At 36.1% G+C, this 17459-nt stretch overlaps 1 protein-coding gene across 7 annotated transcripts in view; it reads right to left on the bottom strand.

The window, feature by feature from the left end:
• The window catches only part of TBC1D32 (TBC1 domain family member 32), a 207635-nt gene that overhangs the window by 126226 nt on the left and 63950 nt on the right, over window positions 1–17459 (bottom strand). For all 7 annotated transcript variants that reach the window (XR_002343100.1, XM_013988502.2, XM_001926894.5 and 4 more), the window contains 3 exons: window positions 13590–13717; window positions 3402–3603; window positions 2730–2812 (listed from right to left, as the gene is read on the bottom strand). Coding sequence is in view for 6 of the 7 variants with exons in the window: in XM_013988502.2 (XP_013843956.2) it covers window positions 2730–2812; window positions 3402–3603; window positions 13590–13717 (413 nt within the window). In the remaining variant the exon portion in view is untranslated. The remainder of the gene's footprint in view (window positions 1–2729; window positions 2813–3401; window positions 3604–13589; window positions 13718–17459) is intronic.

The following is a 17459-nucleotide window of genomic DNA, read 5'->3' as shown; positions in this document are numbered from 1 at the left end:
GGCAAAAAACTTGCAGGCTGTATCACATAAACTAAAGCATATTAACTCTTAGAATTATCTTTTTTGCTATTAACTTAGCATTTAATTCCGCCTTCAAATTATAGTTACAGCAGTGTTTCATAATGGAAGGAAAATCTAAGCCACTGAATTTGTCTCCTGTCCTTGGAGAACCCTCTCCCTAAGACAACAGGCAGCAATCACAAGGCTCTATTAGCTTAAGAGAGCTCCTTTTTTTGAATGGCTAGATTTTACAGAGGGTTACACTCTCAGGGTAATTAACTTTTAGATGTTCATTTCATTGGGATCTTAGGTTTATTTTCAGATCAAAGATTTCCCCTTAATCAAGCCTCTAGTTTTACCAAAGGCCTCTTGGTACTTGGTTGGAGCAGGGTGGGCATCTTTGCTTTTTCTGTGATTACTTTCTTTTCTCTAATCAGCCAAAGGATGGCCCCTAAGTAGTTTGTAGTCACTACAATAACTGATGTCAAACTTGCCTTGTAGAAATTTCATTTGGGGTTGCATTTCAAAGTCTAGATTCAAAGACATCAACTATGATGACTACACAGCAAATTCTATCTTCCCAATAGTATTATAAGCATCAATAAATGCAAGGATAGACAGGAAATTTATGCTATCAGAAAATAAGATCAAAATGCCTAACATTAGTCTGTCAAAGGCTCAAAAATAAGGATTTTTAGCAACTTACTCTTTATTTTACCTTTCTCAGTAAGACTGCATAAGATCTCAGTCTTACCATCAGTGTCATGATTTATAAATCAGTGTCTGGTGGCAGAAGTGTTATTCATTCATTCACTGATTCAATCAAGCTATCAAGTACTTGCTACATGCTGGCAACAGGCTAGGCTAGTTAACTGGCCCAAACCATTTTACACTCAAGTCTTATCAAATTACAAAGAAACAAATAATGTCCATCTTATACCAACCTTTCAATTTCAACAAAAGATACTCAACTCTATCAGGTAATTTGATTTTGATAACAAAAATGAAAACAGTTCTATTTTATCAAAAACAATTAAATCTTTATTTCGAAGACAGTAATATCAGATGTTGAAGGAACCTCCTTTTCCTATGGCGTCAAGTTTACATGGGGAGCACAATCCCCCAGCTTAACACTGCTTGCCACTCTCCACCTAATCACTCACTCTTCTTCCCCACTGAAGAAGGGACTCATGAGATTTGTAGGATGATCTAAGCATGCTTGGCTAGGCAATGCCTCTCTCCCTGTCAACCACCTATTTGTGATCCAGCTACCTACAGAAAGCGTACAGTCTACTCTGTTCACTATGTAGTTAAAAGTTGACCTTTGTAAATAAGCTCTGCCTCTGAGGCTGTCCACTGCTGACTGTGACAGAAGGGTAAATCTGTCTAATTTTCCTGATCTTAGGAAGCCTATGTTATTCAATGTTTTGATTTGCTTGATTTATTAATTGGCTCACAACACAAGAGGAAGAAGTGACATAACTTATTCCCTCACACTAACATCAGAATCTAAAAATATTACTGACAGTTAAAATGTGTTCAATGTTAATCATCTTCCCTCTCACTTCTAGCCCTTGGACAATACTATTTCTTAACCCAAAATAATGTTTCCCCCTTTTTAAGATCGTTAACATCCATGTATTCATTTTTAACTTAATGACAACTTCTGGAAAAGATTACCCCAAGTTAGCTCCCAATAGACCCTGTACGAACCCATCATAAATTCAGCATACTGTATTTCCACACCATATTTACTTATTTGTATTTCACACTACACAGTAAGTTCTCTAAGTATTTAATTATCCTCAGAACACAGCAAAACACTTAGTCCAATATATAGCTGAATGAGTAGAAAATGAACATATGAATGAAAATGAAAAATGATTAAGTTGTAGATCAATGAAAACATCTAAAAATTATCTCAAAAATTAATAGCAACATTTTTACTCACCCACGCAAAGTAAAAAAATGGCATTTAAGTTTCACAACTAATCAGAAAAAAAAAACTATAGCTGATTTTTACAAGAATAACTACTTGTTGAACTATTATACCATCAATGAAATGCAAATAGCTTTGTTTGATTTGTGCTTTTTGTTAAATTGTGCCAACCTAAAAATTAATGTTGATTTTTGAAATATCACTTAAAGTTCTATTATCTTTGTAGATTCTGCCAACACTCAACTAAGAAGATACACCAGAAACATGCCACCAGATCTTAATTTAAAAATATATTCTCCATTAACCTAAATCCACATCCTGTTGGTATCTGCAAAAAAACATGGAAACATCTAAATTAAAAATTAGTATAAATACTGATTTAAGTAATTCTCCAATGCCAAAATCTAATTAAGATGCACATTTTTTGAAAAGTTATTATCTAAATGTAAATGGATTTAATTGGCATTTGAAAACATTCTCCTACTGAATTTCCTAGTTAGCTTTCCAATGTTAGTAACTCCAAGTTTCCTGGAAACAATATAAGTTTTAGGTCACCTTTCTTTACCCAACATGTAAATATGGGTTGAAGTATTATAAATATTGCTATTTTTTTCTTTTAAATAGTACAAGTATATATGATCGCTAAAGTTCTTCCTAGTTACACCTTTCCTTGATCCTATATTTATACATTTAGCCTCCTATGTTTTTGTCACACTATTCTATTACCTTCCCATTTTTTAATTATTTCAGCAAATGTAGAAAAAGATGAGCTTAAGTCAATTGTACTTACATGTTTTGGGATCCCTGGCTTACTGAAGAAACAGAATCAGAACCCTCTATTGGAGTAGGAAGTCTTTCTGATAGCAAACTTGTCTAAAATATAACAAATTTACATTTTTTTTTTTTACTGATAATGTTACTCATAAGCTCTCATGCTACATTTTTTATTTGACCCTTAATGTAATTAAAATTAAATTGCCTGCAAAATTTAACTTTTGATTCTTAAATATCATATCAAGTATTCCATTAATAAAGGAATGTAAATGGGGGGGTAAAAGATAGTCCACAGACATATACTCCATTTGACCACTGCTACACTATGGTCCTCAATGTCCATAACAAAAATCTAGCTATCTGTAAAAACTGCTCAGAAATATCTTTCTATTTATTTACATAGACATAGAGTCAGTCTATACAGAGACAATTTATCTAAAGCCTCTCCTACCAGAAAAAAAAAAACAACTCTGTAGTGCCCAGTTAGGTTGCAGAGCTTCGTCCTATGGAGAGTGTACTGAAGTCATCTTGTAACAAATAAGAAAGAGTTAAGTCCCCTGCAGTACTGCAGTGCTAAAGAAGTCATATTTGCTTCAGTAAAATATTTTTACTGCAGTATGATACTACAATAGTGCCCATATTTGAAATAAAGATTTGCAACAAAAAAAGGAAGGTTGAAAATACTTACCTTCTTCCATTCCTTTGCTATAGATTCATGCAAGCTATAAGGAACTAATACTTGCAAGCCTTCACATGTACCATATATCTGACGACACACCGAAGTAAAAGCTCCTTTAACCACAGGAAACATTTCCGATCCAGAAAAAATAGAAATATCTTCATCAAGAAGTTTCTTCAAAAACTGGGCAATTATATGAGCACCTGTAGGACTAAAAGATAATACATAGAGCAATTCCAAGGTTCTAAGTCATTACTTAACAAAGCACTACTAAAAAGGCTAGCATTGACACAAACCCTTCATTTCCTTGGCTTCCTTTTAGTCTTCCTATAGCTTTTCTGACATGTCAACAATATTCCTGTTTCCACCCATGTGCAGATGCCCAAAAATGAAAAGCCTTTCAAATAGAAAGAAAAGCAATAAACCTATACACTTAAAAGGTTACAGATGCCATGGGTCCGAAGCTGCATGTAATTTCACTGAATTCTACGGTAAAAACAGAATCCTGAGTTCTTTGTTCCTAGCACTTGTTAATGGAATAGGGAATGTGTTCCAAGTCTTAGTTCCCCTATCTCAAACGCTGGGGCATTTTAATAGTAATGGTAGATAGGAAAGAATACATTAAGTGTTTATAATATGCCAGGCACTGTCATATTTTAAATATATTAACTCATTTAATCCTTATGATAACCCTATGAAGTAGTTATATTATTTTTTCAGTTTCTATAGAGAAATACAGTTAAGACGTACAGAAGTTAAGTAACTTGATCACATAGCTAGTAAGAGGTGAATCCAGAACTCAAACCTAAGCTGTCTGACTCTAGAACAGCTTTAATTAGATTTTCTGGCTTTCAAAACAAAAGAAAAGGCATACATCTGATATGGAACTGAAGAACTGACTCTCCATGTATCCACCATTTAACTTCAACAATTAAAACACGACCAACAAAAATGTTACATCTACTCCCTTACCTCCTCCTCACTGGAATATTATAGATAAATCCCATACATGTTATTTAACCTAGTGTACAACTCTGATAAAAGTTTCTATGTTATATGCCAACACTCAACCTAACAAACCTGCATTTTCTTAGTATCAGCTGATGGCCCATATCAAAATTCTGATTGTCTCAAGGTTGTCTTTTATAATAGGTTTGTTCAAATCAGAATTCAAACATGTTCCATAGAGGGCACTAGGTTATTACTATTTAGGCCCCCTGTTTCTCCCCCCATGCAACGGATTTGAAGAAACAAAGTCCTTTTCTTACCCATTCTTTATTGAAGAAATTGCTTCATAATAAATGACCATAGTATCATTTAATGTGCTCCTCTAGTTTCCTATGTTTCCTATAAAGTGATAAATCTAATTAAGTCTCCGGATCTAATTAAGCTCAATCTCATTTTTTCTTAGTAAGTTATTATTGCTACTAACATTATTAATTACTGCATTGTATTGTGAGGCACATATCTGGTTTTCCCTATTTAGTGGTGCTAAGTCAATTGGTCAGATAGCATCAACCTAAACTATACAGCAGGAAATCTTCCCCCATCAGTCTTTCACCCTACAGTTTTAGCTTCAATTCATGATCATTTCCCAAATCTAATATTTCACTAGAATTACCAAAAAGTGATTTTTCTTATTTTGAATTAGCTAAATTTTTTCTAAGAATCTTTTTTTTTTGGTAAATTATATTAAGATACAGTTTATACAGGAAATACCAGAAAATACTTGAACATTTATTATCAATTTGCAAAATAATAGGTTGGTGCCCTTGCAACCTCAATGAGTAACTGATAAGGTCTTTTTTTAAGTTTAGTATCTTTTAAATCTATGTATTTTTAAATATACTTTATGTACTTCAGTCCACTGCAGTCATTATTTTCTTGATTCTCAAACTGCCCATCCTAAACCAGTAGGAGGTTCTTTTGACATTATGCATTAGTCTTAGTTGATCTCCATATTGCCTAGAATAGGAAAATGTTCCAGAATCACCGTGCGCACCAGAAACAGTTATTTCTTCAAAGACCTCTGTCTCTTAAGGGAAAAACATTATTTAGAGACCACAATCTGGGTGCCAGCTCTTTGCTTAAGGAGATATCATTACTTCCAGGGCCATAGTGGTAATGCTAAACGTAATTTAAGAAAAAGAATTAAATGGTATTAAATTTGTAATATAAATGTAAGTATTTCTTTAACTTTGTACTTTTATTTTTTAACTTTATACTTTTATTTATTTTCTATTTTGTTGAATTCCTAGCTCCTCATGATGGTAATTACTTTAGATATAGTTTCACAATATACTGAATGCAGTTTGACTTTAGAATATGTCTCACTAGAAATGTTCGATCAAATTAAGTCACTTCAAGTCCTTCTTTTCTTTGCATGGGTATGTCACTAATTTGGTAGTTAAGTTCACTTATTTCCTTCTGATTTGAGTTTTTTATAATTTCACTTAACTTTTATATTTAATATAAAATATATCTATCCACATATTTTCCCTTCCTTGAAAACTATTATTTTTATTACTTTTCAGCTTATTCTTTCATCATTCCTTTTTGTAAAAACAAAACAAAGAATAGTATTTCACATTCCCTCTATTATACAAAAATTAGCATTCTAAAGACAGTCTTCTGTTTGGTTTTTTTTCACTTAATATGTCCTAATAACTCTACAGCAGTACATAAAAAATTCCTCATCTCCTTTTTAAAGCTGCTAAGTACTCCTTTGTCTGAACATCATTTAATCAACTAGCCTCTTGTTATTGGACATCTGAGTCCTAAGGAGCTAAGGACTCCTTTGTATAAACATAATTTAATCAACTAGCCTCTTATTAGTAGACATTATATGCTTTGCTAACATAGTCAAAAACTCTTAACCACTGCACAATGAGGAGTCAAAAGAAGTTCTAACATTTTCTGTCTTATCTGTTTAACTTCAATGTAAGGGAGACTCTTAAAAAGAAAAAAGAAACCTAGAAATCATATGGATAACAATTGGGAAAACCCTGACTACATAAAATTAAATGTTGTCTTTCTAGTACAAAAATACTTAAATAGCCAAGTGAAAGACAATAAAAAGAAACCTTAGAGCTCACGATAAAGTAAGGTTAGTCTTCCCAACTGTAAAAGAATTTTTATACATGGATAAAAAAAAGACTTTCGGGTTCAATAGATCAGACTGAACACATACATTCACATCTACTCCCTCCTGAAATATTACAATGCAAAAGTAAACAAAATTTCAGAAGGTTCTCATAGCCATCAAGGCAAAGAGAAAATAAAAAAGGGTACTATAGTAAAAAAGTTTTGGAACCTAGGGAAGAAAAGTTTAATTCAGGACCTGGAAAAACCAAATGATCAGACACAGTGTAGAAATCAGAAATCAACATGATTTCACAGAGCCTCTCAAAAAACTCAAAGTGCTGGCACCAAAAATCTCTGTAATTGGGGTAAAAAGTAGAACTAAAAATACAGAGATGCCTGAAAATCAGTTTAAGAAGTTTGACCTCCAGATTCCTTTCCACATTCCATGTAGCCACCTCTGCACCCCTTGGAACATAGATAGAGATTAAAAATGATAGTAAGTACCACAGGATTAAATTAAATTTTATATACTAAAGCTTGAGACCTACCACCTTTCCCACTCAGTGGTCTTCTCCCACTAGGCTTATACTCCCTTCAGGCAGCTAGCTCTAAGAGTATTCTCTATTAAATGCAACCAGAACAAAGATAAAACTAAAAGATATTGACATTAGGCATTCCCCAAACAGTACCATGGCAAGGTTCCTCTACCCCGAAGGCTACAAGTGACAGGTCCCACTTTTCTGCATGATGTTCAAGCAGCTTTTTTTAACTAACTTTAATATATTTGAATAAATCTCTAACAAGATAAAAGATTCAAAAGTCTATTTGAAAAGAAAAACAAAATGAGAAATAAAAGCTTTATTACCTTCACAGAGGTAAAAAGAACTTATACTCATGAAACAATAAAAGGATTAGTGAACACTCTTGGATAGAAATTGCACAATATTTTTTTTTTTATCCATCCCTCAAAGTAAAGGAAATAAAAGCAAAAATAAACAAATGGGATCTAATTAAACTTTAAAGCTTTTTTCCCCCCACAAAGGAAACACTGACAAAATGAAAACAAGCTACTGAATGGGAGAAGATATTTGCAAATGATAAGACTGATAAAGGGTTAATATCCAACATGAATAAACAGCTCATATAACTCACCATTAAAAAACAGCCCAGGGAGTTCCCACCATGGCTCAGTGGTAACGAATCCAACTAGTATCCAGGAGGATATGGGTTCGATCCCTGGCCTTGCTGAGTGCGTCAGGGATCCTGTGTTGCCGTGAGCTGTGGTGCAGGTCACAGATGCAGCTTAGATCTGGCATTGCTATGGCTGTGGCATAGGCCAGCAGCTACAGTTCTGATTCGACCTAGCCTGGGAACCTCCATGTGCTGCAGATACGGCCCTGAAAAGACAAAAGACCAAAAAAAAAAAAAAAAAAAAAAAAGCCCTATTTTTAAAATGGGCAGAAGATCTAAATAGACATTTCTCCAAAGACATACAGGTGGGAAAAAAAACCATGAAAAGATGTTCAACATCTTATTATTAGAGAAACTCCTAATATTTAGAGACATCTAATTATTAGAGAAATGCATATCACAACTACTATGAGGTACCCCCCTTATACCAGCCAGAATGGCCATCATCAAAAAGGCTATAGGAGTTCCTGTCGTGGCACAGTGGTTAACGAATCTGACTAGGAACCATGAGGTTGTAGGTTCGATCCCTGGCCTTGCTCAGTGGGTTGGGGATCCGGCGTTGCCGTGAGCTGTGGTGTAGGTTGCAGACGCGGCTCGGATCCCGCATTACCGTGGCTCTGGTGTAGGCCCGCGGCTACAGCTCCAATTGGACCCCTAGCCTGGGAACCTCCATATGTCGCGGGAGCAGCCCTAGAAAAGGCAAAAAGACAAAAAGACACACACACACAAAAAAAAGGCTACAAACAATAAATGCTGGAGACAGTGTGGAGAAAAGGAAACCCTCCTACACTGTTGGTGGGAGTGTAAACTGGTGCAACCACTACGGCAAACAGTATGGAGGTTCCTCAAGAAAACTAAAGGATCTAGCAATCCCACTCCTGGGCATCTATCCAGAGAAAACCATGATTTGAAAAGATACAGGCACCCTAATGTTCACTGCAGCACCATTTGCAACAGACAAGACATAGAAGCAACCTAGATGTCCACTGACACAGAACAGATAAAGAAGATGTGGCATATATATATATATATATACACACACACACACACAATGGAATATATTACTCAGCCATTAAAAACAAACTAAAGTTTGCCATTTTTGGCAATGTGGATAGACTTGGGGGGCATTTTGCCAAGTCAAAATAAGTCAGAAGGACAAACACTGTATGCTATCACTTATATGTGGAATCTAAAAAATGCAACAAACTAATAAATATAACAAAGATACAGATGCACAGATAAAGTGAACAAACCAGTGGTTACCAGTGGGAAGTGAGGAAGGGGCAACATAAGGGTGGGAGAATGGGAGGTGCAAACTACTGGGTATAAGATAGACTCAAGGATGTACTGTACAACACGGAGCATACAGCCTATTATTTTGTAATAACTGTAAATGTAAAATAACCTTTAAAAGCTGTATAAAATAAAAAATAGACTTAAAAAAAAAGAATAGGATGCTAGAGTAAGAATGTGTTCTTTAAAAAAAGAACTAGAAATAAATTCCATTTCAATAAAGGGGTTTGACAATAAAGTGAGCTGAGAAAATTTCCTAGAAAGTTTAAAAAAAAGGGAGGTAGGGGCAAAACATAGATAAGGAACCCCAAATCCCAACAGAAGTTTAGGAGAAAACAGAAGATCATCCCCCCAACTTCCAGTTTATAGCAACCACAAATTCCTTTGTCTATGAATTTGCCTATTCTGGCATTTCATGCAGATAAATTCATGTACCATGCAAACAAATTAAGTGAAATCCAGCTATTTCTTAAATTGAGACACACAAATCTTCAGAATAAAAAAGTTCATCCAGTAGGTAAGAGTAGAATATTATGAAAAGATATCACAAAATATCAGAAGACTAATAGCCAAGACTGAAAATCTTCCAGAAAAAGGACAGGGGAGAGGAAGGGGAGAAGAAGCCATCCTGTGATGATGGTAAAAGGCCATTACAAGGATAAAAGCTATGTGCCAGACAAAACCAACAACTACTCTGAATAAAGTTGATCAGAAGGCTAAAAAATGAGTAATAAAATTTAATAGACTTTCTCTAGTATTTGTATATAATAAGAGAAGATATAATTAGCTAGGGAAGTAAGTACACTGAAAATTAATGCCAACAAAAGAAATAAAATTAACTCCAGAGGAAATGAAAAATAATCATTGTAAAAGAAAATCATATGGCTCAGCTGTGAAGATTGCTCAAGTTAGCTGCAAACGACTCTAACCAAGGTTATCGCTCAACTAAATGGCACTGATGGGGGAAAGGAAAGACTAAGTGTGTACACGCAGGTGGGCTGAGAGAGATAGAGGGAGATAAATCATTGTAATAAATAAATGAATAATACCTTAAACTAAAATCAAGAAGTGTAAATACATTATTTAATGATCTAGAAGTAAAGCTCTAAAGGAAACAGCTAAAGCAGCCAAAGGTAGCCACCTCTTAAGAACAAGGAAGGAACTTTTTATCATAAGCCTTGCATGTACACTTATATGTAACTTGGAGTCAACGAAAAAAAAAATCAAACTAAAAAGTGGGCAGAAAATATGGAAAGTAATATTACTATCAAGAAATAACCAAAACTATATCTCCATAGGAGCAATGCAATGCTCAAACATAAGAGGTAGGTCAACATGAATCAAAATAAGGTCTGTCATCCATTAGGTTGCCAAAATATAGTCAAACTGATTATGTAGTCCTGACAAGAACATGGAAAGGGAATTCCTGCTGTGGCACAACAGTATAAGGATCCAAAGTTGTCTTTGCAGTGGCTTGGGTCCAATCTCTGGCCCGGCACAGTGGGTTAAGGATCTGGTGTAGCCACTGCTGTGGTGTCAGTTGCAGGTGTGGCTCGGATTTGATCCCTGACCTGGGAACTTCCATACACCGTGAGTGCAGCAAAAAAAAAAAAAAAAAAAAAAAAAAAAGAATGTGAAAAGAAGGGCACACCACATGCTTCTCATACACTGCCAGAATGAAGATAAACTCCCATACCACCATACCACTGGAAAAACCACCTGGGGAGTTCCCGTTGTGGCGCAGTGGTTAGCGAATCCAACTAGGAACCATGAGGTTGCGGGTTCGATCCCTGCCCTTGCTCAGTGGGTTAACAATCCGGCGTTGCCGTGAGCTGTGGTGTAGGTTGCAGATGCGGCTCGGATCCCGCGTTGCTGTGGCTCTGGCATAGGCCGGTGGCTACAGCTCCGATTCAACCCCTAGCCTGGGAACCTCCATATGCCGCGGGAGTGGCCCAAAGAAATAGCAAAAAAAAAAAAAAAAAAAACAAAAAAACGTCTGGCAGTATCTAAGAAATTAAAATACACATGCCACTCTGACCCAGTAATACTCTTTTTAGGGCTATCTACTTTGAAATTAAAAAACGCTAATAGTACATAGGGTATTTCATGGAGAACAAACTTTTTTGTATTAATGATAATAGATAAGATTGTTCAGAATAATAAGTAAAAGTAAGTATTTGTTAATTACAGCCTATGGAAAAGTGAAATGAATGACAGCAATATTACAAGGGATAGGAAGGAGACACTGGGAATACTCTTAAAAGGTTCCTACACTACCTGGTACAGTGGTATAGTGTTATTTTCAAGAGGATTTAATACCAATAGCTACAACCAATTTAGTTGTAAATATGTATTACAAACTTCAGGGCAGCCACTTAAAAAGAGTGAAAAAGAGGAGTATAATTGATGTGCTAGGAAAAGAGAAAATGGATCATAAAATGCTCAGCACAATTAAAACCAAAGAAGGTAGACACTGGGTATCCATACACACCTGCCTCCCACTGCTTGTGAGAACCCAATAAGAAGAGTACAGTTGTAGAAAAAGGAAAACCCCTGAAGAGTAGCAATAATGGGAGTTCAAAAAGCTTACCTCCTACCAAACCTGTCAGGAACTTCAAGGAGGCACCAGCCCACTTTTTATAAGGCACATGTGTGCACACCAAAAGCTAACTTAGTGCCTCACATGTAGGAACTTGTTTTAACAGCCCTGTGAGGCAGGTGGTGCTGATTATCCCTAAACCACAGGTGAGGAAAGACTGAGTGGTGGAGACAGGTGAGAACCCAAGTGGTCTGAACCAAGGCTCATGTGCCTAACCCTCAATGCTGCCTTTCAACGTACTCTTGCTACCTTCCTTCTTGTCAAGTTCACTGCCAGAAATATGTGTTACTTTTATACAGCAGAAAAAAGTTTTTCATCAGGGCAAAATAAGTAAAAAAATAAGACAATAATAACACACACAAAAATCACACCCCTTAAACTAAATTAAAGCTACAGCAATCCTAGCCTCGATGTTTCCATCTATATAGTGGAAATGACCACAGAGCACCCCCTCCTTAGCTGCTGTGAAGATTAAATGGTGATCCATGTACAGACCTCGGTCCTGTGTGACCAGAAGACAATATGTTTCCAGGTGTAAAGAGAGTAAAACACATGATGGACTAAAAATAACAGATGGCAGCAAGAGTGTGGAACACACACACACACACAAAGGAAGAACAAAGGCAAAACGGAAAACTGAAACAAATATGGTAGATATCCAGTCATATCATAAATCACTCTAAATGTCAAGATTCAATCAAAAGAAAGATTGTGAGGGTAAATTAACATAAAAAGACCCCATTATGGTGTCTATAGGAGCCCATTTTAAATAGAATCACAAAAATAGGTTACAAATGACAGAAAGAAGATAGACATACCATGTTGACAATCAAGAGAAAACTACAGTAATTGTATTACTTTCAGACTTCACAGCAAGGAAAATTACTCAAAAGAAGCATTACATAATAAAGAGAGTCAATTTTCCAAAAATACATAACAATCCTTACTGTGTCTGCACCCAATAGTGTCAAAATACATGAAGCAAAAACCAATAGAACTGCAAGGAGAAACAGATGAATTCATGATATAGTTTAAGATTTCAACATCCCTGTCACTGACAGATCCAGCACTGAAGCCTAAGGATATAGCTGAGCTGAACACCACCAACTACCAACAATATAATTGGTATCTGTAGAATACTTCAATAATAGAATATGCGTTTTTCTTAAGCTCACATAAAACATTCACCCATTCAGAAAGACCACATTCTGGATCATAAACACATTTTAACAAATTAAAACTATAAATCATACAAAATATGCTCTCAGATCCATAAAACATAGGTCGAAGAAATCTCCAGAGAAGTTTAAAACCATTTTGAACTAAATGAAAAATAAAACACAGCTTACCAAAATTTGTTGGATGCAGCAAACACACTGCTTAGAGGGAAATTTATAGCACTGAATGCATATATTAGAAACAAGATATGCTAGAGTTCCCATCATGGCTCAGTGGTTAACGAATCCGACTAGGAACCATGAAGTTACAGGTTCAATCCCTGGCCTTGCTCAGTGGGTTAATGATCCAGCGTTGCCATGAGCTGTGGTGTAAGTTGCAGACTCAGCTTGGATCCTGCGTTGCTGTGGCTCTGGCGTAGGCTGGTGGCTACAGCTCCAATTCGACCCCTTGCTTGGGAACCTCCATATGCTGAGGGTGTGGCCCTGGAAAAGACAAAAAGACAAAGTAGTTAAGATTTTCCTTTGTGTACCTTTATGTGGTTTAACGTGAAGTCAATCATACGTAGCTTTAGAAGTTGAAAGAGTCAAGTCTAAGGGAGTAAAAAATCCCATGTAGAGTGAATCCTCCTATTCTTATTTTGAAGTTACAGACAGCAAGACATTCTCTGCCTGTATAGTCTATAATCCTGCTTATTCCAACTTTCTTATGTTAGTAGCTGATCAGCAATTATAACTGTATCTAAATAGTTATCCAGATTTTCACTAACAAATGCCATGATTTAAGGAACTCCAAATCAGACTGACAAAGTATGCTAAAAAAAATCCCACAAATTATTCAAAACAGACTCATACCTTTTTTCTTCAGAAGAGTTCATATTTTCTCCATAGAGTAGCAGGATAAGTCCTTCTTCTACAGATGCAATCCTTGCCAAAATATCAGCTATATGAATTAAAGCTGTTTCAGAGCAATGCGGAGCAGCCTGCACATTAAAAATATAATTTTTATGGCACACTAACATACCACAGACTGAAAATTCAAGGGTGGTAGTACAGTCTAATAAAGTTTATTGCCACAACAAAAAAAAGAAAGTTAATGACTGTTTGGCTGTGAAATAATATGTCTGAATTAAACGTGTCATTAGATTATATTCTCATACAAGCACAGTCAATGAAGCAAATACATACCCACTTTTTATCCAAAGCAATTATTGTTTATTAAGATAGTTGAGAGAACTGCTATTGCAGTTTTATGTGGATATAATTCTAGTTGACAAACACAGCAGCTCTTCCTTGCCCTTTACTTCTCACTCACTAGGTTCCTGTATATTCCATCTAGCTTTATTATACATGGTATCTAACATACTACCATACGTTCTAAAGATATCATCCCTTCCTACACCTGATTAGGTCATGAGTTGTAGCTGTGACTAGCAACAGCCAATTCCTAGGCTGGCCAATAGTCAATCATTCCATCTAATGAGAAAACATAGGCTGGACGAATCATATTTCCTCACTTTTGATTTTTAAAAAGTACTAACTACAAATAACTTTATCAGTATAAAGCAAATTAGTACCAAGCAAATAACTAAAAAATAGAGTTGTGTTAATGCTGGAGCTCAAGATGGAAGCCTAAGTCTATTCGAGTTCCTACGCTTTCTGGGGCCTACTTACGCATCTGCACCTGTGTGGATGCAGTGCATATATTCCCTACAGTAATTCTGAGTATCTACATATTGCAACCAATATATCCTAATAAATTCAGTGGGTTATCTTAACTAATGAGATGTCAGGTATATTTACCTGAAGAATTCCTAATCAGACATTCTAATGCTCTAATTCATTATTTTCACACTAAATATCTTTCTTAGAAGAACTTCTCTGCCTAGAGTACTCTCCTTTTCTCTTATACACTTTTGTAAAACACTGTTCATCATTTTCAACATTTTGTTTAATAGTCTTTCCTATGTAAGAGTAAATGAACATGTCTTAGTCATTTGTATATTTCAACTACCCAGCACAGACCCAATGATGCAGCAGTGGCTCAATGTGTTATGTTCAATGTCTTAAGTATATACTGCACATCTACTATGTGCCAGAGGGTTGTTCCTTTTTTGGTTTTTTTTTTTTTTTTTTTTTGGTAACTTTTACTGAAGTATAGTTGATTTACAAGGCTGTGATAATTTCTGCTGTGGGGGAGTTCCCGTCGTGGCGCAGTGGTTAACGAATCCGACTAAGAACCATGAGGTTGCGGGTTCGGTCCCTGCCCTTGCTCAGTGGGTTAACAATCCGGCGTTGCCGTGAGCTGTGGTGTAGGTCGCAGACACGGCTCGGATCCCGCGTTGCTGTGGCTCTGGCGTAGGCTGGTGGCTACAGCTCCGATTTGACCCCTAGCCTGGGAACCTCCATATGCTGCGGGAGCGGCCCATGAAATGGCAAAAAGACAAAAAAAAAAAAAAATTCTGCTGTGTAACAAAGTGACTCAGTCATACATAACACATATCCATTCTTTCATATTCTTTTCTCACATAGATTATCACAGACCACTGGGAAGAGTTCTCTGTCCTCTACAGCAGGTCCAGAGAACTAGTCCTTACTCTCAAGAATTCCAGTGTAAGTACAGAAGCAATAACATGCAAGTATTACAGAAGTACATAACATGGACGTACAGACAAAGAAACACCTAACTTTGCTAGGGAGAACTAAGAGAAAAGATCACAGACAAACTACAGTCTGAAAAGAAATTTTTCATATAGACCAAGTCTATTAAGACTTTCCAGATCATGGGAAATGTGTCTTATTTAGACAAAAAATTACCTGTTTATAATTGGAATATACAAGAAAGAAAATAGGACACAAGAAAAAAAAACTTGATAAGTTTTAAGTTTATCTAGCAAGCCATAAATAAGAAAGTATTGCAATAGTCTTAGCAGCGATATTAGGGATAGGCTGGAAAGGGGGAGGTCTGGAACAAAAAAATTATTGTATGTTCCAAGCAAGGAATTATCAGGGCTCAACCAAAAGCAACAGCAGTGGAAAGTAAAAGAAACATCTGGATTTTAGAGATATGTAGGGGAAAATATCTACTGGTCTTAAATACAAACTGGACAAAGGAGTCCACATTTACAGCAGTCCTCACCACACAGTGAAAGAGGAACAAGGTTAAAGAACCAGAGCAAGGGCTTAAAAAAAAAAAAAAAAAAAAAATACTGTTTTGAAAATGTTGAGTTTGGCTCATGGAATAACAAAAAGGTGTTCGGCAGGCAGATAAAGAATCTGGAGCTGAAGAGATCTAAATTTAGGAGTGAACTAGACATCTAATCCATGGGACTGGAGGAAATCATCGAGGAAAAGTATACCAAGAAAAAAGAAAGTGAACCAGGTCCTGAATCACTGAGGACAGCAGGGACTTGGAAAGGGAACATTAGAGGTGACAAAAATGTCTAGAAATGGAGAGGAAAAAAATAGACTGATTTTTGGAAAGCTAAGTAAATAATTTCAGAAGTTACCTACTGTGGGAATTTCCTTCATGGCTCAGCGGTAATGAACCTGACCAGTATCCATGAGGATGTGGGTTCGATCCCTGGCTTTATTCGGTGGGTTAAGGATCTGGCTTTGCCATGAGCTGTGGTGTAGATCACAGATACAGCTTGGATCTGGCATTGCTGTGGCTGTGGTGTAGACCGGCAGCTGCAGCTCCAATTCAACCCCTAGCCTGGGAACTTCCATATGCTGTGGATGCGGCCCTAAAAAGACACACGCACGGACAAAAGTTACCTACTATGTTAAGTATCAGGTAAATAATGGCCTTAAAAGTGGTCACTAGTTAACATATTTTAAAAGTTACAGACAACTGCAATCAAAGCAGAAGCGATGTGGTGAAGTCAAGATCATAATCATAATCACTGTATGATTTGAAAAATGACTGAGAGGAGAGGGAGCCAGGACAAGAATGGTAGCCTTCCATAATTAAAAGCTTATTCTAAAAAGTTCATGTTATTAGGTGGTAGCTAAAGATGTGCATTGGGCAATCAAGTGCTTCCCCCACATCTCAACTAATGAGACAGACTCAGGCATACTTACAGATAAAGATGCCAAAAGAAAACAGAAAGTAAAAGGTTTTTATATATATAATATATATATAATTATATATATATGTAAAAGCAAAGAATCAAACAATAGTGATGGTGCAAGATCCAAGAGCATATTTCTCAGTTCCAGTATATGGTTTCTATTTCACAATTCACATTATGAAATTTTATGACATTATATGGTATATTTGCTTCTTCTGTTCTTATATTCTAGAAAGTGATTAAGGTCAAAATAATTTCATTATATCCACTTAATTTCCCAGAATTTCAAACCCTGCACTCGATTCACAAATGCTTAGTATTTTCTGAATGAGCAATGAATAGTGAGTACATGGATGGGTGAGCAGTTGTCCAGCCTATTGAGAGGTGGGCACAGGGAGACAAAAATCAAGAAAAATAACAAACACAGACATGGGAAGGCAAAAGCTGTTAGCCTAAAACTGTTAGCCTATTGGTAGTATTAAGCCATCCTCCAGACATTAAGTCATAGAAATGGAGAGTTATATACTGAACAGACTGCACTAGCAGTGATACCAACTCTGCCACCTGTTAAATGTCTGACCTTGAGCAAGTTGCTTCTTTCAGCCTTAGCTGTGTGGTTTAAATTATATAATGTAAGGGAATATACCATACA

Source organism: Sus scrofa, chromosome 1 (genome assembly GCF_000003025.6).
Source record: "Sus scrofa isolate TJ Tabasco breed Duroc chromosome 1, Sscrofa11.1, whole genome shotgun sequence".
Taxonomy (NCBI): domain Eukaryota; kingdom Metazoa; phylum Chordata; class Mammalia; order Artiodactyla; family Suidae; genus Sus; species Sus scrofa.
This window is presented reverse-complemented; position numbering and strand designations above follow the sequence as displayed.